The sequence below is a fragment of the Melospiza melodia genome, chromosome 28 (assembly GCF_035770615.1).
Source record: "Melospiza melodia melodia isolate bMelMel2 chromosome 28, bMelMel2.pri, whole genome shotgun sequence".
Taxonomy (NCBI): domain Eukaryota; kingdom Metazoa; phylum Chordata; class Aves; order Passeriformes; family Passerellidae; genus Melospiza; species Melospiza melodia.
In genome coordinates this window covers 3737626-3761759 of record NC_086221.1, presented here as the reverse complement: position 1 = coordinate 3761759, position 24134 = coordinate 3737626, and the positions used below count along the sequence as shown (strand labels likewise).

The window sequence follows — 24134 nt, the reverse complement described above, 5'->3', positions numbered from 1 at the left end:
CCCCAAACCCAAGGCACGAGGGCACACACAACCCCCTTCTGTGCCTCAGTTTCCCTCTGGGGCTGTGCTCCCTACCTCCCTCCCTTCACTTCGACTCCGGTGTTTTACTTAAATACTTTTATTTTTCATGCTCGGTTAGGTTTTTCTCAAAACTTTGTTTTTTCCCAGGAATGCCGGCTCCAGATGCAGATGAGCAGCACTGGGATGGGAAACTGCAGGGACAGAGGGGGCAATGCCCCACAGGGATGGGAGAAGCCTGGTCCAGCCCGATTTGGGCCACAAACAAACATCTCCTGGGAGTGTTGGGGACAGGGACACATGTCACCAGGGACACATGTGCCTTCCCTTCATCCCTGAGGTGGTGAGGATGAAACCTTCCCCAGGCCACCCCCTGCCTTCCTCCCCGTGGTGATGAGGATGGAGCATCCCCCAGCAGGCACCATCCCCCTGTGCTCTGGGCCACTGTGTCCCCAGCGACAGCAGAGACCTCAGCTCTGGCTTCCTCTGGTTGTCCCCACGGGGTGGAAGAGCAGGCTGAGAGGCCACCAGGGTTAAGGAGCATCAGGACCCAGGTGGGGCTGGGCTGGCACTCCCACACTGCCACCACAGCAGCACCCAGCACCCCGACTTGTCACTGGGAGGTAAATCCAGGACCCCTGGCTGTGCCCTCCCCCGTGTCACCTCCTGGTGCCAGCAGGGCCCAAGCCAGCAACAAGACCCCAATTAAAAACAACGGAAAAAGACAAAAAACCACCCATAAAACGACCAAACCAAGCTGAAACAGAGAGGACTCAACAAACGCCGCGCCCTGCAACGGCACCGAGACAGCGGCAAGGGCAGGCGGGGGGACGGCGGCGGAGCCCTGGGGGGCTCGGGGGGGAACTGGGGGGTCAGTGGGTGCCCAGGGAGATGGTGAGCACGTCCTCCTCCTGGATGGGCTCCAGCTCGGCGCTCTGCACCGCCTGCGTGATGAGGGTCAGCTCCTGGCACAGCGTCTCGAAGCGGTAGCTGACGCGGATGTCGGGCACGTTGGTGCGGCGGATGTCATTCCCCTCCGGACCCTCCTTCAGGTAGTTGGGCCCCAGCCAGTAGCTCTTCACCTGGGGAGGGGGGACAGGACCCAGGGCTGCCCCAGTGCTCCCAGTGCTCTCAGTGCATGGGGAGGGGGAATGGGAATGGGGGAATGGCAATGACGGAATTGGGAGTGGGAATGGGGGAACTGGCGGCGAGTGGGAAATGGGAACAAGGGAATGGGCAACTGGGTGTGAATGGGAATTGGGAATGGGGGAACTGGGGGTGAAAAGGAATTGGGAACAAGGGAATGAGCAACTGGGTGTGAATGGGAATTGGGAATGGGGGAACTGGGGGTGAAAAGGAATTGGGAACAAGGGAATGAGCAACTGGGTGTGAATGGGAATTGGGAATGGGGGAATTGGGAATGGAATGCGGGAACTGGGGGTGAATAGGAATTGGGAACAAGGGAATGGGCAACTGGAGTGAATGGGAATTGGGAATGGGCAACTGGAGCGAATGGGAATTGGGAATGGGGGAACTGGGTGTGGGAATGGGCAAATGGCAATGGGGGAATTGGGAATGGGGGAACTGGTGTGAATGGGAATTAGGAATGGGGGAACTGGGGGTGAATGGGAATTGGGAATGGGGGAACTGGGGGTGAAAAGGAATTGGGAACAAGGGAATGGGCAACTGGGTGTGAATGGGAATTGGGAATGGGGGAACTGGGAATGGAATGTGGGAACTGGGGGTGAATAGGAATTGGGAACAAGAGAATGGGCAACTGGAGTGAATGGGAATTGGGAATGGGGGAACTGGGAGTGAATAGGAATTGGGAATGGGGGAATTGGGAGTGGGAATGGGAATTGAGAATGGGGGAACTGGGTGTGGGAATGGGCAAATGGCAATGGGGGAATTGGGAGTGAATGAGAATTGGGAATGGGGGAACTGGGTGTGAATGGGAATTAGGAATGGGGGAACTGGGAGTGAATGGGAATTAGGAATGGGGGAACTGGGGGTGAATGGGAATTGGGAATGGGGGAACTGGGAGCGGGAATGGGCAAATGGCAATGGGGGAATTGGGAATGGGAATGGGGGAACTGGGTGTGAATGGGAATTAGGAATGGGGGAACTGGGTGTGAATGGGAATTGGGAATGGGGGAACTGGGAGTGAATGGGAATTAGGAATGGGGGAACTGGGTGTGAATGAGAATGGGAATGGGGGAACTGGGTGTGAATGGGAATTGGGTGAGCGAATGGGGCAACTGGGGGTGAATGAGAATTGGGGAACTGGGAGGGAATGGGAATTTGGAATGGGGGAATTGGGAGTGGGAATGGGCAACTGGGTGTGAACGGAAATTGAGAATAGGGCAACTGGGTGTGAATGGGAACTGGGAATGGGGTAAATGAGAGTGGGAATGGGAATTGGGGATGGAGTGGGCAAATGTGGGCATTAGGGATGGAAATGGAGGCAAATGGGAACTGGGAAGGGGGTTGGGCAAATGGGGGAATGGGGAAATGGAGGCAAATGGGAATCAGGAATAGGCAAACTGCAGAATGGGGAATGAGGGAATGGGCCTCACCTTGTGGGAGAAGCCGCTCATGAGGACGCTGTTGCGGGCCAGCTCACACATGTCGCAGGAGCTGAGCTTCCACACCTGGGTGGCGATGCTGTACTCCTCCATCAGCGGCTCCTGGGGACAGACACCCTCAGGTCCCACCACAGCACACAGACCCCTCAGGCAGGACGGGGGTCCCCACCTCCTCCCAGCCCCTCTACACCACCAGAATCCCTCAGTGCTGCCAGTGGCCCTACCTCACCACCAACCCCACCCCACTACCGGCCTCATCCCATCACCCAGCCATGCCCACCCCACTGCCCCTCTGGGGGTCACTGGCTGGTGCCCCCCACAAATGCTCACCTTGGTGAAGTGGAACTGGAGGGGATCATCAGTGGAGAGCGAGACCATGAGCCCCCGTGAGAGGTACTCGGGCAGGGGGTTGCGGTGGTAGCTCAGGAAGAGGCTGTTGTTGCTCAGCGGGGACATGGCAATGCCAATCTGGGCCAGGTAGTACAGGTACTGCAGCACAGGGGCCTGTGGGGCACAGCAGGGTAAGGGGGGTCCCACCACACCCCCAGCCCCCCCAGACACCCCGTCCCCGCTCACCTTGCGCAGCAACAACCCGTGGGAGATGTTCTCTGACACCATGAACCCCGACACGAGGTGGTGGATGGGACCGGCCTCACCACAATGCGGGCGCAGGACGAAGGTGTGGAAGCCCCTCTTCCTGCAAGGGGTGTTTGACTGTCAGCATCACCCTGTGACCTCCCCAGAACCTCCTGAGGGGCGTGTGTTCCAGGTCAGGAATGCGGCAATTGGGGATGTGCCATGTCCTTACCGCCGGAGGTGGTTGAGCACTGTCATGTTGGCATACATGTAGTACAGGTAGTAGGAGTAGGGTGGGTTGTCCTCCTCCACCCAGTTGCCTGGCAAAGGGCTATCCAGGTTGAAGATGTGATGCTCTGGCTTGGATTCATCATCCACGCTGTCAAAGCCATCCACCTGCAGGAGAGACAGCCCCAGGGTGGGATGCCACCCCTCACTCCAGCTGGGTTTGGGTTGGGGTGTCCCCAGGAGCAGGACTCAGCACTCACGTGCTCCAGGAAGAGGTGCAGCTCTGGGTGCTGGGCTGGGTGGATTGTGGCCTCATAGAGCGGCAGGAAGATATTCTCCAGCATCTCCTGGAAGTTGGCCAGCTGCTTCTTCGTCCGGTAGATGTCACTGCAGGGAATGGACCCCACTCAGAGCTGGCTTCCCCCACTCCCCACCCCAGCCAGCAGTGGGGTGCTGCAGTGTGATGTAACAGCCTGTCTCAGTCATCCCAGTTCTTTCCCCAGGTGTGCCAACAACCTCTCCCTTCCCCTCCCTTGCCCCTGCTGAGTGCTGTCTGTCAATCTTGGCATTCCAGCAAGGGCGTGGTGTGATTGGTGAAGTTCAAAAGATGCCTCTCAGCCCTGGAGACATTGGGCCATCCAGGTGTCATTTGTCCCCTGAGACTTCCCCCCCTTACCCGGTTGGTGGGAACCCTACCCTTTCCCTCCCCTCTCCCTGGGGTTAAAAGGAACAGCACCCATGGGCTCAGGGAGTTCTGCTGGAGCTGGTGCTGCATTCAGAGGCCTGTGGGCCAGAATAAAGCTCTGGATCCAAACCCTCCATCAGAACCAACTCCTTTCCTTCACCATGGCCTTGAAGCCTCTCCACCAGAGGTAAACCTGAGTTCCTGCATGCCTGGACTTGTCCCAAGTGCCCAGCTGCAGCATCCAGCCAGCCAAAGGTGTCTCTGAGGTGAAACCACCACAGCTGCCGCCCTTGGTCAAGCAAGGGCCAGATGAGCCCAGGCACGTTCCATCTGGTTCTATTGGTATTTAATTCCAATAGTGGGGTGGCCTGCATCCCCCCAAGCCAAGTGAGGGTTCCTGTGCCCCCTTCACTCACAAGAGCCGGGGCACCTGCACGAGCCAGCGCACGTTGTTGGAGTGCACGCGGTGGCTGACGGCCCAGCGGGCCAGCTTGTCCCACTCATCCCGCGAGCGCCCGTAGATGGACAGGCGCAGCTCCGCGTTCTGGTACTTGCTCTCCTCCAGGTCTGCCATCACCTCCTGATGGGAAGGGACAAGTGACAACTGTCACTGCCTGGCCACTGGGAAGGGGACATGAGTTATACCACGAGGAGGGGAGGTGGCCCACCTTGATGATGTGGGCAAAGTACTTCCCCGAGACGCGGTTGTCCGTCTTGATGAAGATCTCCCGCAGGATGGACTCCCCGATGGGGTTGTACTTGGCGTTGAACTTGTCGAAGCGGTGGAAAGTGTTCCGGTCCTGAACGTGGGACAGGTGTGACCTGAGAGTCCTCATCACCCACCCCACCCCCCACCAACCCCCTGTGCCCTGGGAAAACCCCCTGGGGAAGAACCAAGGATGGGGTTTGCTCATCCCCAGGGTTTGGGAGCCTCCCGTACCGCATGGACATCCAGTGTGTCCACGCTCAGGTCGTAGGCTGTGAGGTTCATCGTCTCAAACACCTCCTTGAGCGTCTGCTCCTTCCCCTTCTCCACATGGACAATTTCATCCAGGTGCTTCTTCATCGCCCGCTTGATGAAGCGCAAGAGGTGTTTCTGGTTCATGCAGGACGAGGCATGGATGTGGGTGTCCACCTGCACCAGGGAGGTGATGCTCAGCCCTGAGACCCTCCCAGAGCTCCCCAGGAACCCCAAAAAACCTGGGACTAGCTCAGGATCCCCAGGTACCTTGCGGATGTTGTAGAAGTCACGGTGAGGCACCTTCTTCTGGGCCGCCAACTCCTTCATCTCATTGAGCAGCACATGCATCTGGAACTTGTTGCTCAGGTACTGCAGCCGGCGGTAGCAGAAAGATTTGCTGCCCAAAACAGGGAACAGGAGCTCAGTTTGGGGGTGAGGAAGCAGAACATCCAGCCCCAAAAGGCTGGTGCCCCCACACATATGGGAACATAGACTCTTGGACACAGGTGAGGGTGCACATGGGAGCTGCACCAGCACTATGTGCCAGAGTCACAGCCACATCCTTGGGGCTGTCCAGGGGGTCAGGTCACATCCCCATCATGGGATCCCCCCCAGGGTAGGACCCTCCCATGGGACCCTTCCCCTTACATGGGCCCATTGATGATCAAAGCCATGAGGAAATTCATGTCGGCGATGAACTCCTGCAGGTCGGGGTATGGCAGGTCCAGCTCCGTGCTCCTGGTGGGGGACACATGAGAGAGTCACACAGCACCCCCAAAAACTCCTCACCCCAATGAGAAGGACCCTCCCCTCACAAAACTCACTTGTCAGTGATGTCCTGCTTGGTGTAGACGTGCACAACACCATCCACCATCTTCAGCCCGAAGCCAAGATCCGCTGGCATGTTCTTGGGGTCCCACTTCTCATAGGGGTGCTGCTCAGCAAACGGGGGGTGCACGGGGGCATCTGCAGTCAGGAGACACCCAGCATCACCCCAAAAGCTCCTGCAGCACCCCAGCTCAGCACTGAGACCGTCCCACAGCGTGCTCACCAGCAGCCACGGGGGTCTCGGGCACCTCCTCGTAGCCTCGGGTCTCCAGGGGCTTCTCAGAGAGCTCCTGCAGGTAGCGGGCCGTGGTCTTGCAGAAGCTCTGCAGGGACAGCCCCATGTATTTCTCCCTCACAAACAAAGCCTTCACCACGCTCTTGGCTGCATCCAGCAGGTCGGTGAAGGGCACCTGGAGAGGGGACACCAAACAAAAAACCATCCCCCAAGCTGGGGTTGGCAGCCTGGAGACCCTTGCCTGGTTTCCAGGGGGGTCAGGGGGAGGCTCACCCCACACTTCTCCTCCCCAGAGATGGTGACCCGCTGGAATTCTCGCTCCAGCAGCGCCTCCCGCTCCTTGGGGACATGGTCCACCAGGCTGTCATTCTGCTCCTTGAAGAGCCTGTGGGGACAGACGTGGCCAGTGGGACAGTGACAGGTGTGCCCCATTCCCATGTATGCCAACAGCAGCATGAGCCCCACCCCAGGGACTGTGTCCAGCCCTGGGGTGGCAGGACGGTGACGCTGTCCCCAGGGATGCCACCACGAGGCTGTGACAGCTGTGCCACCCGTGTCCTTTTTGGTGGTGGCATTGTCCCCCTTCCCAAAACACATCCCTTAGCCCTGATGAGCACAATGAAAAGTGGGAGTGGGGAGGAGGAAGGGCACAAAGAACAAAAAAAACTCACGACAGAGACAGCTCCCAAGCGGAGACAGGAGGGAGGGGACACACAGCGTCAGACCCCCCATCCAGGGGACGACAGGGCCAGGACAGGGGTCCTGTGCCAGCAGCAGAGCTGGGACCCCCAGCTCACCCCAACCCCCCTCCCCAGGTGCATTCAGTGTCGGTGAGAGTGGCTGGGAGGGACCTCTTGGCTCCATGCTTGGGTGTGCTGGGTCAGACGGGGCCAGGCGGGTCCCCGATCCCCCCCGTGGCCCCGGCCGGTGACACCGGGCCGGACACTCACTGTAAGTCCGCAGCACTGTCAATTTTCAGGAAGTCCTGTTTGGCTCTGAGCAAAATGTCGGGCTCAAGTCTGGGGACAAGGAGGCGGCGGTGGAGGGGGGGGACAGCCGGGGGGACGAGGGGGAGAGAAATGGGGGGGGGCCGGGGAGAGAAAACACCCCGTTAATGCCAAAACAACAGAAACCAGACAGAAACCAGCCAAAAACTCACTGCAAAGGGGACACCAAGTGCGACACCCACGGGAGAGGGCACACAGAGCTGGCACAGAGACAGCCTCTTGGGGCGGGGAGGTGGCCTGGCCCCGTGCAGGGCTCCCTTCCAGCCATTTGGGGTGCACACAGGGGAACCCCCCAGGCTTACTTGACGTCCTGGCTGATCTGGCGCTCCAGGCGCTGGCGCCGCTCCTCCAGCTGCTCGATGGGGCTCTCCTCGGGGAACTCGTAGGGAGCCGTGCGCATCTCGTTCTCAGCCAGCGAGCGGCAAAACAGCTCCTGCAGAGCAGCCCTGCCGTGAGCTGGGCACAGCCCCAGCCCTGCCGTGAGCCCAGAGCATCCCTGAGCTGTGCCCAGAGCCCTGAGCTATGCCCAGAGTAGCCCTGTTGTGAGCCGAGCCCAAAGGAGCCCTAAGCTGAGCCCAGAGCATCCCTGAGCCAAGCCCAAAGCAGCCCTGAGCTGAGCCCTGAGCAACCCTGACATGAACTGTGTCCAGAGCATCCCTGAGCTGAGCCCAGAGCATCCGTGTCATGGGCTAGGTGCAGCCCCAGTCCTGCCATGAGCTGTGCCCAGAGCAGTCCTGAGCTGTGCCCAGAGCAGCCCTACCAGGAGCCCAGAGCATCCCTGAACTGAGCCCAGAGCAGCCCTGCTGTGAGCTGTGCCCAGAGCAGCACTGAGCTGTGGCCAAAACAGTCCTGAGCTGTGTCCAGAGCAGCCCTGACATGAGCTGAGCCCTGGGCATCCATGTCATGGGCTAGGTGCAGCCTCAGCCCTGCCATGGACTGTGCCCAAAGCAGCCCTGCCACAAGCTGGGTGCAGCCTCAGCCCTGCCATGAACCTCAGCCCCTGGGTTGGCAGAGAAAGGCTCACAGGGATTCCCACACTCAGAGCTGAACGAGTGGGAAGGGAGGAGGGTTTGGGGAGGATAGGAGTGGAGGAAGGATGGAGGGGAAACCCCCCCCACTCCCCCAACACAGGCTCACCCCCCCAGACCTGGCCAGCTGTGTGGCCCAGACCCACCTCAGCGATCTCCTTGTATTTGCCATCCATGGACGTGCGCAGATCCACTGGGAAATGCTTCAGGCTGTGGGGGGTCCCGGGCAGGGACCAGGCTGACTGCAGGGGTCGGGCCCCCGGCCCCCCCCGCAGCTCTGCAGGGAGTGGGACAACATCAGCTGGGGGGCCTGGACCCCCATCTGGGCAGGAAGGGGTTAATCAACCCCCCCTCCCCACCATGGAACTGGGATGCTGTTCCCAATGGGGATGATGGGGAAACTGAGGCAGCTGAAGGGGAAGAGCCCCCCCCCCCCCCCCCCATCCCCCTGGGGCACTGGGAGAAACCAACAGTGAATGAATGAGGGGCTCGGGGCTGGGCTGCAGGACCCCCACAGCATGGGGGGCACAACACTGGGGTCCCTGCCAGGGCCACCTCCCTGCCCCCCATCCCATCCCAGGGGGACACATCCCCTCACTGGGGTAGGAGAGGTGACATCATCCCCCCTCCAAACCCACCCCACTGCCCCACACCCCCTGCTCCCACCAGCACTAAGCCATGGGGGATGCCCAGTGCCACCCCAATGCCAACACCCCTCACTGCAACCCCAAACCCACCACAGACCTGCCTGCCTGGGGGGCACTGGAAATCAGCTCCTACTGGTTAAACTGGGTCCACCAGTAAGAGCCCCTCCACCCAGCACAGCCTGGGGGAAGATCCAGGTCCCTTGACCCCCAAACAGGAGCCTCCACCCCATTTGCTCCCTGCATCACCCCAATGGGAATGGGGGCTGTGTCACCCAGGGCAGGGATGGCACTGGTGTCATCAGATGTGCTGGTGGTGCCTCCCCTGGGGCACACAGTGACACACAGGGTGCCCTGTGCCCCCGGGACACTGCCTGTGCTGCCCACGTGTGACAGGTGGCGGCCCTGGTGGCACTCCAAGATCCCCCCAACACGGGTGCCAGACAGATGACAACCCCAAGGTGCCACCTCGCCCACTAGTGCCACCATCCAGAACACCCTGTGCCACCCACCCAGGACAAACGTGGCTCACCAGAGCCGGGAGCAGCCCCGGTGATGCCCCTAGACCCCCCAGGTGACAACCCCGTAGTGCCACCTCACCCCGGTGATGTCACCACACTCACCCTGTGTCACCACCACCATTTGCCATCCACCCAGAACACACGTGTGCCACCCACGTGTGGGAGCAGCCCCGGCGGCACCCCGAGACCCTCTCCCAACAGTGCCAACAACAAAGTGCCACCTTGCCCACCCCGTGCCATCACTGCCCCCCACCCAGTGCCACCCGAGATCGCCCCCGCGGAGCCCCCCCAAACCGGGTCCGCCCCCCCTCCTTCCTCCTCCTCCTCTTCCTCCGCTCTCACTGCGCCACCGAGGCGCTGCGCTGGCGGGAGGGGACACGCAGGGCCCCCCCCGCCGCTGCCACCCCTCCGGGTGCCGGGACGCGCTGGTGGCTCCCCCCTCCCCAAAATAAACCAAAATAAACCCTCAGAGCAGCACGGCGGCATTGCCCCCCCGCCCCAATGTTCCCCCCTACTCGCAGCATCGCCCCCCACCCCGGGCCGTGAGCTGGCTGTCCCCTGGTGTCCCCTCGGGGTGCTTGGGGGGGGTCTCACCTGCGGGGCTGGGGGTCTGCAGGCTACCCCGCTTCTTGAAGGAGCACTTGGCCGGGGGGGCAGAGGACATGGCGGCTCCAGGGGGGCCGGGGAGGAGCGGAGGGGCTGATGCTGGCGGTGATGATGGTGATGGTGGTGATGATGGTGATGGGGGCGGGGGGTGAATGACGGGGGGCGCCCGGGGGACTCTTACGGCGGCGGGGCCGCAGCGGCCGCTCTCTCCCCTGGTTGATGATTGATGCAGGAACCCGGGAATGGACCAAAGTCCCCGGCGGGGCCCGGCCGGAAACCGGCACGAGGAAGAGGATGGGGCGGGCGGAGGATGTGGCGAGGAGGAGGAGGAGGAGGAGGAGGAAGGAGGTGGCTGCGGCGCCGGAGGGTTGGGGGGGGAGGCAAGACGCGGGATGGGGCTGTGACAGCGCTGGGCCAGCCGTGACCCCCCCACGGACAAACGTGACACCCCCGGAGGAACGCCCTGTACCCGTGTGGGGTCAGCCGTGACCCCCAGACAGCCGTGACACCCCGGGACAGCCGTGTGCACCCCGGGACAGCCCCCCCAGGCGGCTCTGTGGGACCCCCGGCACAGCCCAAGCCCCTCCTCGGGGACAGTCGTTACCCCCCGGCTCAGCCCTAACGTCCCCCCCGAGCGGGCATCGCACCCCCGCGAGAGATGGGATGGGACCCCCCCCAAAGCGACAGCGATGCTTCCAAAATAGGGTTAATAGAGTTAACCCCCCCTTCCCCCCAGGGTGGACATTATGCCCCCCAATATGGACACTCCCCCCCCCCCCGAACAGGCATTGCTCCCCAAAAAGACAGAAGGTCCTTCTTCCCAATCCCACTGTGCCCACCCAGCGGGCACCGTCACCCCCGGGATGGGCACCCCCTCCCCAGGGCTGGCACTGCACCCCCTAAACAGACTGTCACCCCCCCTCCGTTAAACACTGTACCCCAAAGGCACGGGGTACCTCCGAAATGGGGCAATGATGATCCCCCCTCCCCAGGGCTGGCACTGCACCCCCTAAACAGACCCTCAGCCCCCCGTTAAACACTGTACCCCCAAAGGTACCTCCGAAATCAGCCAGTGCCCCCAAAATGGGGCAATGATGATTCCCCCCCAGATATGGCACTGCACCCCAAAAGAAGGACTCGCGCTCCTGCAGCACTCCCCACCTCACACCCTGCTGGGGTGCCCTGAGCCCCCCAGGAATGTCCCCAAGGAGCCCCTGCCCCCCAATGCACCCCCCACCCAAAGTGGGGCCACCCCAGAGGCAGAGCCCGGCCGCGGGGGTGTCGCCTGTGCCGGGGGTGTCGCCTGTGCCGGGGGTGTCGCCTGTGCCGGGGGTGTCCCTCCGCGTGTCCCTACCTGGGCCGGGGCTCCCGGTGCCGGGGTGGCTCTGGGTGGCCGTCGGGCTGCGTCCCCTCCGAGCGCCCCCAGTGTCCCCTAAGCTGCCACCGGCGCGGGGGGGTATTTTTAGCCGCTGGTAGAGCGGAGGGAATGTCACCCACCCCCCTCTGTGCCCCCCACCCCTTGTCGAGGGAATGAAGGGACAGCGAGGTGACACCACCCACCAGGGCCAGCGCTGTGCCACAACAGCCACGGGGGACAGTGGGGACCCCCAGCCTGACTCATGTCCCCTGCCCAGCACTGTCCGCACACCGCGGGGGGGGGGGGGGGTGGTGTCTGGTATTTTAATTGGACCCCCCTCATTAGCGCCGAGTTCATTAGAGGCTCAGAAAGGGCTTTGTGTCCGCGGGGACAGCAGGAACAGAGTGTCCCCAAGCAACGGCGCTGGCAGCGAGTACGCGCCCGGTGGGACGTGGGGACACCGGTGCGGGGACATGGAGCCCCCAGTGACCCTGTGAAGTGCGGGGATTTAGGACACCTGAAACCCAAACATCGGGGATTTAGGACACCTTAAAGCCAAACATCGGGGACCTGCAGGGCTTGTGGGGGTCCCAAAGCCCCCCCCGGGGCGGGGGCTCCCCCTGCGGTGCCCACCCACAGCCAGCCCCGCAGGAAAAGGGGGAGGCTCCCACCTGTCCCCAGGGTTTGGGGGATGGGCTGGGCTGGGAGGGGGGTGCTGAGCCCGGGAAGAGGAGGAGGAGGAGGAGGAAGGCTGAGCCGCGATCCCATTAAAGAGCTTAGGCAGCGGGAGGGCGGCACCCAGCGGGGCAGGATTAGGGGCCCTCGTTACCCACCCCGGGGTAATTAGCTCCCTTTTCCCTGCAGGAGGAATCCCCCGGTGCCATCACCCCCCTGCCACCACCCTGGCCCCCTGTCACCGCCCAGTCCCCTGCCACCGCTCTGGAGCACCCAGGGGTGGGGGACACACAAAACATGGGGATGATCCCATCCTCAATGCCCCCCAAAAATGGGGTCACAGCCCACAGACAGGAGGGACCCCCAAAATGATCCCCACTTCCCAAGTCACCTCAGGGGACCAGTCCCCACGGGCAGGGGGTGTCACGCTGATGCCCCCCCTTATGTAAAGCCCCCTGCCCACCTCCCTGAGATGCTCCATCCTTTTTTTTTTCCTCCCTGAGCCCTAATCTTTGCCATCTTGGGCTAATTGGATTTCCTGGGTCACATGGCAAGATAAAAAGTCCCCAAATCCCACGGTCAAAAAAAACAGGTTATCCATGGGGAATTAAGGGAGAGAGCGGGGGGCAGCCAGCAGCAAGGACCCACCGAAGAGTGCTGCCGGCTTGGGGCACCCCAACATCAGGTGTGGGGTACCTGGCTCTCCTTTTTTTGAATTTCTGGTTCATCTCCCAGTGCCCACCTCGTTCCCGAGGTGTGCGTGTTATCTACTTGAAGAGCTGGAAAAGCCTGGGGACCTAGAGGAGCTTGTGGAGTTATTGGAGGAGGAGGAGGACGACGAAGCCATGGGGAGCGGGGCCAGTGCCGAGGACAAGGAGATGGCCAAGAGGTCCAAGGAGCTGGAGAAGAAGCTCCAGGAGGATGCGGATAAGGAGGCCAAGACGGTCAAACTGCTGCTGCTTGGTAAGGCTGGAGGGGATGTCCCCTGGAGATGTCCCTGTGTTCCCACTCCGTTGAGGCTGAGGGGATGTGGAGATGGAGAGGGGGACAGGGAACCTGTGACCCCCTGGGCTCCTCCTGCCCTGGCTCTGGTACCCCTTGGACAAGTCACCATCAGCCTGGAGATGTTGTCCTGCCACCAGGATGTTATCCCTGGGAAGGGCTGGATGTGGCATTGGCTTTTGGGGACAGCAGGCACGAAGGGGACAGTGAGGGGATGGGGAAAGGACCAAGACCCTTTGAAAGGACCATCCTGGGTCCCATCAGGATGTGCCACATCTCATGGCGTTAGTGAGAACCTGGGGAACTTCGAAACCTGTTGATGGTGCCAGGCAGGAGGAGATGGTTCCTTGGGGGTCCCTCTGCACTCCATGGGGCTTGGGGGTGACCCTGTGGGGCAGGGGGTGACTCCATGGGGCAGGGGCCAGCAGTGGGGCCGTATCCAGGTGGGGGGGCTGGGGTCAAGGCGATTAACACCCTAATTCTAAGCAGCTTCCTGTGCTGCCCTAAGCCGCTTACGGCCCCAGAGGCATCGCCGGGCACTGCCCACGGTGGGTGGGAGGTGTGGGATGGGGGGACCTGCACACAACATGGGGATGATCCCACCACCCTGGGGGTCCCCGAGCTGTGGTCCCACACAGGGTGCAAGGGGTGACAGGAGTGTGGGGATGACAGTGGTCATGGGAAGAGGCCAGGCTGGGTGTCTAGGCAGCGGATGTGTGGGGGGCAGTGGCTTTGATCCCCATGGGGTGCTCATCACTGTGGCAACAGGCCCTGATGGGCACTAAGGTGTCCCTCCCACCCTTTTCCAGGGGCTGGAGAGTCAGGGAAGAGCACCATCGTGAAGCAGATGAAGTGAGTATGGCCTGAGCCACACTGGGGAGGGGGAGGCCATAAGGATGAGCCACCAGCTCTTGGACATGAGGTGGCTGGATCTCCAGTCACCCCCCCATGTCACCTGGTGGTGGCATCTGTGATTCCCAGTGTGGGGTGGTGATTCCTGGTAGAGGGGATGTCCTGGCTTGGGGCTGAGGCCAGTGTGCCTGCCAGGATCATCCACCAGGACGGTTACACGGAGGAGGAGTGCATGGAGTTCAAGTCCATTATCTACGGGAACATCCTGCAGTCCATCCTGGCCATCATCCGCGCCATGTCCACGCTGGGCATCGACTACGCCGAGTCCTCCTGCGCGGTCAGTGCTGGGACAGTGTCCCCCAAACCCCACGGCGTGGGGCCAGGGCAGCCCCCAGAACCAGCGTCCATGCAGCCCCATTTTGTCCCCCCAGTCCTGAGGGCTCTCTGCGGGGACAGGGGCCACGGCAGGGTTGGTGATGAAGGTCCTTCTCACAGGATGAAGGCCGGCTGCTCTTCAACCTGGCTGACTCCATCGAGGAGGGCACGATGCCCCCCGAGCTGGTGTCCTGCATCAAGAAGCTGTGGAAGGACGGGGGGGTTCAGGCGTGCTTTGACCGCGCTGCCGAGTATCAGCTCAACGACTCAGCCGCATAGTGAGTGGGGACAGGGCACAACAGGGACCGGCCTGGGGACGCCCTGGCAGCTCATGGCCAGCTCCAACCCAGCCTGGCAAAATCCATCTCCTCCCTGCTCCTGGGAATACCCTGAGTCTGCCATTCTTCATCCCACTGTTGTCATCATCCATCCCACCAGTACTGTTCTCCATGCCATCCGCCATCCCACTGCAGCCATCTTCCATTCCATTAGCGCTGTCCTACATTCTCCATCCCACCGCTGTCATCATCCATCCCACCAGTACCATTCCCCAATCCCACCAGTGCCCTTCTCCATCCCATCAGTGCTATCCCCATCTCACTGCTGCCATCTGCCATTCCATTCGTGCTGTCCTACATTCTCCATCCCACCGCTGTCATCATTCATCCCACCAGTGCCATCCCCATCCCAAGAGTGCCGCTGACCTGCAGCCCCACCACCTTTGATGTCCCTCAGCTCTCCCAGGGATGTCATTGCCCTGGAGTCCCAGTGTTTGGCAGAGCTCATCCCCACAACCATCCCCAAAACTCTGGGGGAAGGGGGACACATGGGCAGCCCCTTGGCAGCAGGTCACATCCCTTGCTGTCCCCACAGTTACCTGAACCAGCTGGACAGGATCACAGCCCCCAACTACCTCCCCAATGAGCAGGATGTGTTGCGATCCCGAGTGAAGACCACAGGGATCATCGAGACCAAGTTCTCTGTCAAAGACCTGAATTTCAGGTGGGTGGGAGCCTCCCCCACCTCCATGACCACTCCTCCACGATTCTCCCCAGCCCTGACGGTGGGGAGGGATTTTGGGATGACCCTGACACTTGAGGGACCACCAGTGCCGTCCCGCAGTGATTCCTGACCCCTTGAGGATGTGGCACCATCAGATGGGGGGTGTCAGGACCAGGTGTGAGCGTGTCCCTCATGCTTGTCCCCTTCCCAGGATGTTCGACGTGGGAGGGCAGCGCTCAGAGAGGAAGAAGTGGATCCACTGCTTCGAGGGGGTGACCTGCATCATCTTCTGTGGGGCCCTGAGCGCCTACGACATGGTGCTGGTGGAGGACGACGAAGTGGTGGGTTGGGGTCCTGGAGGCACTGGGAGCTGAGGGGGAGAGGAACAGGGAGCTCTGAGGGGGATCAGAGGAGGGAGGAACAGCACTTTGCACTGTCAGATGCTCTGGGTGATCCAGGAAAGGTGTGGGAGATGTGGGATGGAGCTGGTTCCCACCCAGGTAAAGCACAGTGAGTAAAGGTGTTTGCACTTCTCTGGGTTATGAATCCATGGCTCTGCCTACAAGGAAACCCCCAAGTGCTCCTGAGCAGATCCTGAGAGCCACCAGAGAATGGCCACACAGCCAGCCAGCTACAGGGAAGGGCAGGAAGAGCCAGGAACCCACTGGGATGAAGGAAAATCTGGTCCTGAGGCACCTCGTGTCTCACTGTGCCCTCCAGGGCGAGCAGAGGGGATAAGGAGGGGCAGCTCCCACCCTCGCAGTGTGGGGGCACAAGGATGTGATCCAAAGTGTGTCCAGTGAAGGATGCACCAGCAGAGCCCTGGAAAAGCAGCTTGGAGATCCAGAGAGAAGGAACATGGAAGCTCCATAAAGGGTTTTTCTTTGAAGAGATAAGGGGTGAAGACAAGAAGAGCAGGAGTGGTTTCTTCCCTGGCATCTCCTCCAGGTCCCATGGCTGCTGCTTGGGATCCAAATACCTTCTGAAGCTGGATCAGGGTCAGGATCTGCCATCCCTGGGCCCTGCCATGGCCAGGCAGGAGCTCACAGCCTTTTCTCAGCTGTGTGCAGGACAGCATCCTTCCCATGGGAGCCCTTGGGAGAGGCTGGAATGCCCACCCAGCACAGGACAGGGCAGGATTTGGGCACAGTCAGTGCTCTGCTTACAGAAAAGCTGCTGTGATGGGAACCTGGACAAGGGAAAACCATCCCTGGAGAACCCACCTGCTGCCCATAAAGATGGAGGACCCCCCTTATATCAAGAAAATCCCCCCACTGGACTTGGCTCTGCCTAGATGGATTCTTATCCCCTCAGGATGACCCAGCAGGAAACTAAGAACTCAAATATCTGCTCTGAAACTGGAGATTTCCTTTTCCCAGCTCCTTCCTGAAGCTGTGGATAATGGCCAGAAGCCACAGTCCAACAGACCATCCCCCTGATGACTGGGATGGTGCTCACTGAGCACCTTCCTCATAGGCTCCAAGGTTTCCATGGATCATTTGCTCAGTGAAATCACTACAATCCTTCATTTCGGACAATCCCAGGAGGGACTGGAGCCAGTCCCTACCTTGAGCATCACGTGGATTTATCTGTGATTTTGGGTGGGCAGGAGAGACTGGGCAGGCAGCAGGAGCAGCTGCTGCTGCAGCAAACAGGGGAAAGCTCTTTTTTTTGGGAATGGGGGCTTGGGGGTGGGCTGCAGTGGCCCAGTGGGGGTGCCAATCCATGATGATCCTCTTCCCTGCAGAACCGGATGCATGAGTCCCTGCACCTATTCAACAGTATATGCAACCACAAGTTCTTTGCTGCCACCTCCATCATCCTCTTCCTCAACAAGAAGGACCTTTTTGAGGAAAAGATCAAGAAAGTCCATCTCAGCATCTGCTTCCCAGAGTATGATGGTGAGTCCAGACCATTCCCAGCCTTACCCCTCCTCTTTGAGACCCCCCAAAGCAGGGGCTGGGGAGTTGTGTGGTCCCAGCAAAGATGGTTTTGGGATATGTTGTGATAGGGCTGGGGAAGGCAGATGAGGATGATGAGAACTGGCTCTATCCCAAAAAGAAGGCTGGGGAAGGGGATGAGGATGAGCAGAAGCAGCTCCATGCTGCTCTGTGAGGTAGTGAGCCAAATTCTGGGAGGCTGGAGCTGAGGAGAGGATGGATGTGGCCTCAGGAAGGTGTTTGGAAGAACAGAAATGGGGTAAAAAGGAGTTCTGTGCTACGCCTGGTCAGCACTCCACCCTTTTCCTCCAACACCCACCCCCATGGGAGCAGCTTGGAAGCATTCCCCCCCTCTGCAGGTCCAAACACATTTGAGGACGCAGGGAATTACATCAAGACCCAGTTCCTGGATCTCAACATGAGGAAGGACGTGAAGGAGATCTACAGCCACATGACCTGTGCCACAGACACACAGAACGTCAAGTTCGTCTTCGATGCCGTCACAGACGTGATCATCAAAGAGAACCTCAAGGACTGCGGCCTCTTCTGAGCACCAGCAGGTATGGGAGAGGCTGGAGCCAGAAAACAGGGACAGGAGAGGGCAGGAGGGTGGTCAGAGCTGGATCCATCCCAAAAAGGGCTGGGGAAGGGGATGAGGAAGAGCAGAGCTGGCTCCATCCTAAAAAAGAGCTGGGGAAGGGGAGGGGGATGAGCAGAGCCAGCTCCATCCCAAAGAGGGCTGGGAAATGGAAAGGGGATGAAGAGGAAGATGATCACTATTGGCTCCATCCTAAAATGGGCTGGGAAGGGGGAGGGTGATGAAGATGATCAGAGCTGGATCTCTCTGAAAAAAAGGCTGAGAAAGGGGGATGAAGAGGAGGATGATCACTATTGGCTCCATCCCAAAAAGGGCTGGGAAAGGGAAGGGTGATGAAGAGGAGGATGATGATCACTATTGGCTCCATCCCAAAAAGGGCTGGGAAAGGGGAGGGGAATAAAGATGATCAGAGCTGGATCTCTCTGAAAAATGGGCTGGGGAAGGGGACTGGGATGAGAATGATCAGAGTTGGCTCCATCCCAGAAAAGACTGGGGAAGGAGAGGGAGGTGAGGAAGAGCAGAGCCAGATCCATCCCAGAAAAAGGGCTGGGAAGGGGTAAGGCTGATCAGAGTTGGTTCCATTGCAGAAAAAGCTTGGGAAGGGGACAAAGAAGAGCAGAGTTGGCTCCATCACAAAAAAAGGGCTGGGGAAGGGGAGGGATATGAAAACAATCAAACCTGGATTCCTCCCATAAAGGGCTGGGAAAAGAGGACAGGGATGAGAAAGAGCAGAGTTGGCTCCATCCCCAAAAAAGGTCTGGGGAAGAAGGAAGAGGATGGGGATGATCAGAACCAGCTCAATCCCCAAAAAAGGGCTGGGGAAAGGAGAAGGGGATGAAGAAAAGCAGAGCCAGCTCCATCCCCCCCAAAAACAAGGCTGGGGAAGGGGCTGGAGATAAGCATGAGCAGACTCAGCACCATCCCAAAAAGAAGAGCTGGGGAGGAGGATGAGGATGATCAGAGCTGGCTCCATCCTGCTTTGAGGGGTGGTGGGATGTAGGTCCCCCTGATTTTGCCACCAAGTCCTGGAAATCCTAGGAGTAGCGGAGGGGAGGATGGACTGGGAGCAGTGGGGAGGGGGAGTCTGGAGTCCCATCAGCCCAGGGACATGGTCACATCCCTGTGCTGAGCTCCCATGGGATTCAGTCCCACCCCACAGTGGGGTGGGCTCAGCCAGACAATTCCCACCCTTGCACACGGAGATTCCCAAATCCTCCACCTGAGCTAAAGGCAATCATTTTATTTCTCTCCAGTTGCGATTCCAGGCCAGCCTCAGTGGATGGGAATATCCCAAGGCACACTCTGCTGCTCTGAGTCTTTTAGCTCATCCTAAAACTTTAATTAGGGTTTATCACTCTAATTAGGGTTTATCATCCTAAATCTTACACTAATTCTGAGCAGCAGCAGGAATTCCATCCTCTCTCCCCCCTTTCCAAGCAGCTCCCAGCCACTGGCTCTGGCACTTTGCTTTTCAGGGAACCTCTGGTGTTTCTCTTATCCTTGAACATTAACAAAAAAAGCAGGAAAAAGCTACAAAAAGAAACCAAAACAATAAAAAAGACCTCAAGCAGGTTCCCTGCAGGCAGGAGGCACCAGAAGGTGACACTTGGAATGGGGAGGAGGGAGGGGATGCTCCACACTCATCACCACGGAGGAAGGCAAAGGGATGAAGGGACACAAATCCCTGAACCCCACCTGAGTTTTTCCCTTCTTTCCATAAAATTGCTCCCCTAAGCCCTTCCCTGGGTGTGTTTAACTCCCTGTTCTCTCTCCCTCCCTCCCAGAAGAAGAAAACATTCCCATCTCACCGTTCTGCTGAGCAGAGCCAAAGGAAGAACCAACCCTCACCACACATCACTGCTCCCACTTTTTCTATGACCTGCCCAAATCTGCCTCCTTCCAAACCCAATCCTGGAAGGGGCTGAAGCTCAACTTCCTGCTCCCTTTCATGGCCATTTCCTCTTTTTTTTCCAAGGAAGAACCCCTGTTCTCAGCGTTTCACAGGAGGTTTGACACCAGAGAGCCCAGCAGGAATAGGAATATTAAGGGAATTTGGGAGGTAGGATAGACATGGCCCCCTTGCCCATCCCTCTGCAGCCCATTCCTGCCCTTGGATCGAAGCTGGATCAATCCAGGATGAAATTTCTGGGGAAGGTGGAGGCTGTGTTACCCCCAAGTCGCTCCTGGGAACCAACCTCAGTCCCTCATTCATTCCTGGGAACCAACCTCAGCCCTTGGCAGGATAAATCAGGGGTTTGTGGGGTTGTTTTGGGCCCTAAATGGAGGGAATTTCTCAGGCAGGAGGGGCTGGGGAAGGGAATCCCAATTCCCGCCCAGCAATGGGCTGGATAAAGAGGAAATGGTTACTTGAAAGATTTTCATTCTGCTACTTAGAGCTGCATTTGCTCTGTCTGTTTGTAAATAATCCATAGATGAGCCCTGTATCCATCCTCTCCCTGTTTCCTGCAGAGATCTCCCAACCAGCTTCATTTAACTGTAGGAAAACACAATAAAGGAATATGCATGATGTGGATGTTCTTCCTTTCTTCCACTTTGCTCCATTCCTGTGTCCCAGAGCTTGGATCAAGGGATATTTCATCCATTCTGGGGGTGTGTGGATCTCTGGATCTCACCTGGATCACCCCATGGCCACTGCTGGGCTCCTGGGGGTGGGATGGGGGTCACCATGCCAAAAACCTTCCTGGATGAAGCTCCTGGATGAGTTTAAAGGATGAGTTATCCCATGTAGGATGGCTGGAAGGGAATTGTCAAACAGACACAGCTCCAGACAGCTTGGAAAAGATTCCAGAACAGGGAATCTCCCTCAGGGCTCCCCCTGCCAGCACACACCAGCCTCCCTGAGGAATTTACCCTGGATTTCTAAGCAAGTGTTCTGAGAACAGTCCTACCTCCATCCCACAGAAGTGCCCAGAGCAGAATCCCCAAGGGGCTCACAGCAGCCAGTGAGATTTGGGCTACAAATAAACAGTAATTATCCATCTGCCAATAATCCCATGGGCAATGGGATTCCTGGCATGTTCCAACTGTGCCAGGACAACTCAAGTCTTTGGGAGCAGCACAACACCACCAGTGGTGGGTGATAAAGCACAAGGAACATCCCTGTCCAGATAATTCCACCCAATTCCCATCAAAACTCTTCCTCTCCTTCTCCAGCAAAGCACAAAAGCTGGAAAAAGGAAGAATAAAGTGGAGAAAAGGCTACAATCTTTACTCACCATTTTAATACTGCCAACAAGTCTAACAGATCCAACTGTACACATGACAAAGTGGGAGGAGTCTGGATGCAATCATGGATCAGCAAAGGAATGTAGGACTGGTTAGGGATGGCACTAAAGGGAAACGGGGATTTGGCACCACACAGACAAAGTAAAGGCATGCTCAGGACAGGGCGGGGCAGGGAGGGCCATGGGAAAGGCAGCACTGAATAATGCACCGTTTTCATCCCAAAAAATGCACAGGAATCAGTGGTTTGGGAGCTGGCAAGCAGCAGATTTCCCCCCAGCCAGGGCTCAGCTCCTCTCCCCACCGAGCTAGGATTATGCTGAGCACAAACCCCTTCCCATAAAACTGGGCTCAAACCCCCAACAGAACCTAAACCTTCCTTCTGCTGCAGGAGCCTTTCCCAAAGCCTGGGGGGAGCAGGATGGTAACAAATCACACATGGAAAAAAAAGCTCTAAGGATCCCTTGGTAGCTGCAGAAATATTAAATCCTGGCCATAGCAAGTGTTAAAAACAAGGAATTCCTGCTAAGAGGAATATTTTCTGCAGGATCTGCTCACATGTGCATAGTTAAGTGATTTTTTTTGTTGCTTTTTTTAATTATTATTATTTTTAAAACAAGGTTTGCAAATAAAGAAATAAAGTTTAGTAAAGTTATAGTTTTCTCAATGGAAAAAAAAAAAATAACCTTAAAAACAGACTAGTGGTGGCTTGTTAACCAAAGGAAGAGAGAAAGCTACATATCCAAGGTCTGGAATCCAGCTGGAATCCACTGCACATCCCGGAGATCACGTCGTCCAACGTTGCCAGGAGGATCTAATCCCACTACGTGGCTTCACTGTGCCCTAATTCCACATCCCACAGCAATAAAAGGTCCCTAAGACAGAAGATTGTGCTAAAGAATTCCAGGATTCCACATGTTCTCTGCTCCTGGGTCACGCTCGTCGCTGTCCCCACGAGGCAGCAAGAGGCTGGGGCTCACCAGGCACAAACACTGGGAAGGAAAGCAGGAATGTAGAAGGGAGCAGAGAGAGCCCTTCCCAGCAGGACACCCAGAGCTGCATTTACCTCTCAGTAGAGCCCACACTCCTTGAGGTTGTTCTTGATGATGACGTCGGTGACGGCGTCGAAGACGAACTGGACGTTCTTGGTGTCGGTGGCGCAGGTGAAGTGGGTGTAGATCTCCTTGGTGTCCTTCCTCCGGTTCAGATCCTCAAACTGGCACTGGATGTAGGCGGCTGCCTCCTCATACGTGTTGGAGCCTGCAAAGGAGAAGATCCCTGGCTTTGCCCACCGCCTCACGGGAGCTTTTAAGTCCATTATTAAGCTGCTTGCAACCATCTGCCTTATCCAGCTACAAATCCAAATCCACCATTAACTCCTTCTGGGAGACCTGAAGTCTGTTCTCTGGGCAGTGACCTTGGTCATGGGATTCAGGGATTGCTCTGTGCTGGGACAGCCAGGCTCCACAGAGAGTAACAAACCATGGGCTGGAAGGGACCTTCAATCCCACCTTGTTCCACCCCCTACCAGCAATAGGGACACCTTACACTACACCTTGTTGCTCCTGTCCAGCCTAGCCTCAAGCACTTCCAGGGACAGGAAATCCACAGCTTCTCTAGGAATCACAGAAATCAACAGATTTGAAGAGATTTGAAGGATTTTTTAAACATGTAAATGCCTTGAGCAGTGCCCAAGTAAAACCTTCCACCTGTGTGGAACCACAGCAGGGATGGGTTCTGGAACAATCCACGCTGAACACGGACACTCCAGGGTGGACAGGAGCCAGAGCAAGAGGTGGTTAAGTTCCACAGCCTCTAAAATTGAATTTAAATGGAATTATTGTCCCAGTTAGGTGTGGAAATGGGGAAGTGACCTTCATAGAATCACAGAATAATGAGGTTGGAAGAGACCTTTAGGATCATCAAGTCCAACTTATGCCCTAACACTTCAACTACAGCACCAAGTGCCATGTCCAGTCTTTTTGTAAACACATCCAGAGATGGGGATTCTACCACCTCCCTGGGAAGAGCATTCCAGTATTTATTACTCTTTTGGTGAAAGAAAATCCCCTTGATTTGTTGGAGTGCAACACTTTATTCCAGGGAAGAATAAAGGTTGCTCCCAACCACAGCTCTTCCAAGAAAACAGCACCAGCCAACTGAATAGGCCAGAACTGTCCAGGAGGCAAAGGGAAAGAATTGGGGGAAAAGTTTGTAACTGATTCTGGGTTGTGCAAGGCTCTGACTCACTGACTGCTGGCCCAGTGACACAGATGATCCCACAATCCCAGAGATCCCAGCCTACCTGTGTACTCTGGGTAGCAGATTGTTAGTGGGCTCTTCTTAATCTTCTCCTCAAACAGGTCTTTCTTGTTCAGGAAGAGGATGATGGAGGTGTCTGTGAACCATTTGTTGTTACAGATGCTGTCAAACAGTTTCATACTCTCATGCATCCGGTTCTGGAAAAGGAAATCCAACGGGGAGATGTTAGGGAAGGGTGGGATGGGGGACAGAGGCTCTGCTGCACAGGCCAGACTGAAAATTGGGGTGTCACTGCCACATCCTCACTGCCACTGCCCCAGGAGGAGCACAGGGCGACAATTCACCTCCTCCTGTTCCTTCCTGGAGTGACTCACATGTAGAGAACAAGGCATGAGAACAACTCCAGGCACCTCCCAGCAACCAGGAAGGTGGAAACCTCATGGATGGGTTGTATTTATCACTTTGTGGGGGCAAAATTCCACTGGCTTATCTAAAGAGTGCTCATCCTTGCAGCTCTCAGACAATTAAAAGCAAAGCACAATTCTTCCCAAGAATATTTCTAGGTTTCACATCCTCTGAACCTCAGAGAAAGAAAAAACAATTCTTATCATTTGCTGTGCCTGTGTTTGTGCAAAAGTAGAATGCAACATGGAGACTGTTTACCCACAGTGACGGTGTTTTGTTTCCTTGGCCTGTCAGGACCGTGTGTGTGTGTGTGTGTGTGTGTGTGTGTGTGTGTGTGTGTGAGCTGGGACTGTGGGCTGACAGTCAGCAGATTCTGGGCAATATGAGCAGAGTTGAGTGCTTGGCAGATACAGAATATAATATAGGATAGAATAAAATATTAATTTGAATATAATATTAATATGAATATAATATTATTAGTATAATATTAGACTATATATT

General features: G+C 57.5%; 3 protein-coding genes across 3 annotated transcripts in view; 1 reads left to right on the top strand and 2 right to left on the bottom strand.

Annotated features, from left to right (window-relative positions):
- Nucleotides 1–102: 102 nt before the first annotated feature.
- Nucleotides 103–10077, bottom strand: AMPD2 (adenosine monophosphate deaminase 2). The gene is given in 19 exon segments (XM_063178168.1): nucleotides 103–908; nucleotides 911–1100; nucleotides 2595–2705; nucleotides 2934–3107; nucleotides 3180–3300; nucleotides 3412–3575; nucleotides 3668–3794; nucleotides 4509–4672; nucleotides 4761–4892; nucleotides 5033–5227; nucleotides 5321–5450; nucleotides 5702–5791; nucleotides 5878–6019; nucleotides 6105–6291; nucleotides 6390–6501; nucleotides 7067–7135; nucleotides 7426–7556; nucleotides 8298–8428; nucleotides 9911–10077. Coding segments are annotated over 19 exon segments (2625 nt in total). The 5' UTR covers nucleotides 9981–10077; the 3' UTR covers nucleotides 103–723.
- A 171-nt stretch (nucleotides 10078–10248) lies between these two features.
- On the top strand, nucleotides 10249–17685 carry GNAT2 (G protein subunit alpha transducin 2). The gene is made up of 9 exons (XM_063178195.1): nucleotides 10249–10270; nucleotides 12690–12917; nucleotides 13766–13808; nucleotides 14004–14145; nucleotides 14304–14461; nucleotides 15057–15185; nucleotides 15397–15526; nucleotides 16933–17086; nucleotides 17485–17685. The coding sequence occupies exons 2-9, from the start codon at nucleotides 12800–12802 to the stop codon at nucleotides 17673–17675; spliced, it is 1065 nt and encodes a 354-aa protein (XP_063034265.1). The 5' UTR covers nucleotides 10249–10270; nucleotides 12690–12799; the 3' UTR covers nucleotides 17676–17685.
- A 3258-nt stretch (nucleotides 17686–20943) lies between these two features.
- The window catches only part of GNAI3 (G protein subunit alpha i3), a 33794-nt gene continuing 30603 nt past the window's right edge, over nucleotides 20944–24134 (bottom strand). Inside the window, exons 7-9 of the mRNA XM_063178194.1 lie at nucleotides 23272–23425; nucleotides 22033–22226; nucleotides 20944–21958 (exon numbers count right to left, since the gene is read on the bottom strand). Coding sequence (XP_063034264.1) covers nucleotides 22036–22226; nucleotides 23272–23425 — 345 coding nt within the window. The 3' untranslated portion in view covers nucleotides 20944–21958; nucleotides 22033–22035. The remainder of the gene's footprint in view (nucleotides 21959–22032; nucleotides 22227–23271; nucleotides 23426–24134) is intronic.

What these genes read in the sequence shown, in the direction of transcription:
- GNAT2 (XM_063178195.1), top strand. Translation starts at nt 12,800, where the DNA reads ATGGGGAGCGGGGCCAGTGCCGAGGACAAGGAGATGGCCAAGAGGTCC. An exon ending in GGTCAAACTGCTGCTGCTTG is followed by an intron (nt 12,918 to 13,765) that starts GTAAGGCTGGAG and finishes ACCCTTTTCCAG; the next exon opens with GGGCTGGAGAGTCAGGGAAG. An exon ending in TGGTGGAGGACGACGAAGTG is followed by an intron (nt 15,527 to 16,932) that starts GTGGGTTGGGGT and finishes TCTTCCCTGCAG; the next exon opens with AACCGGATGCATGAGTCCCT.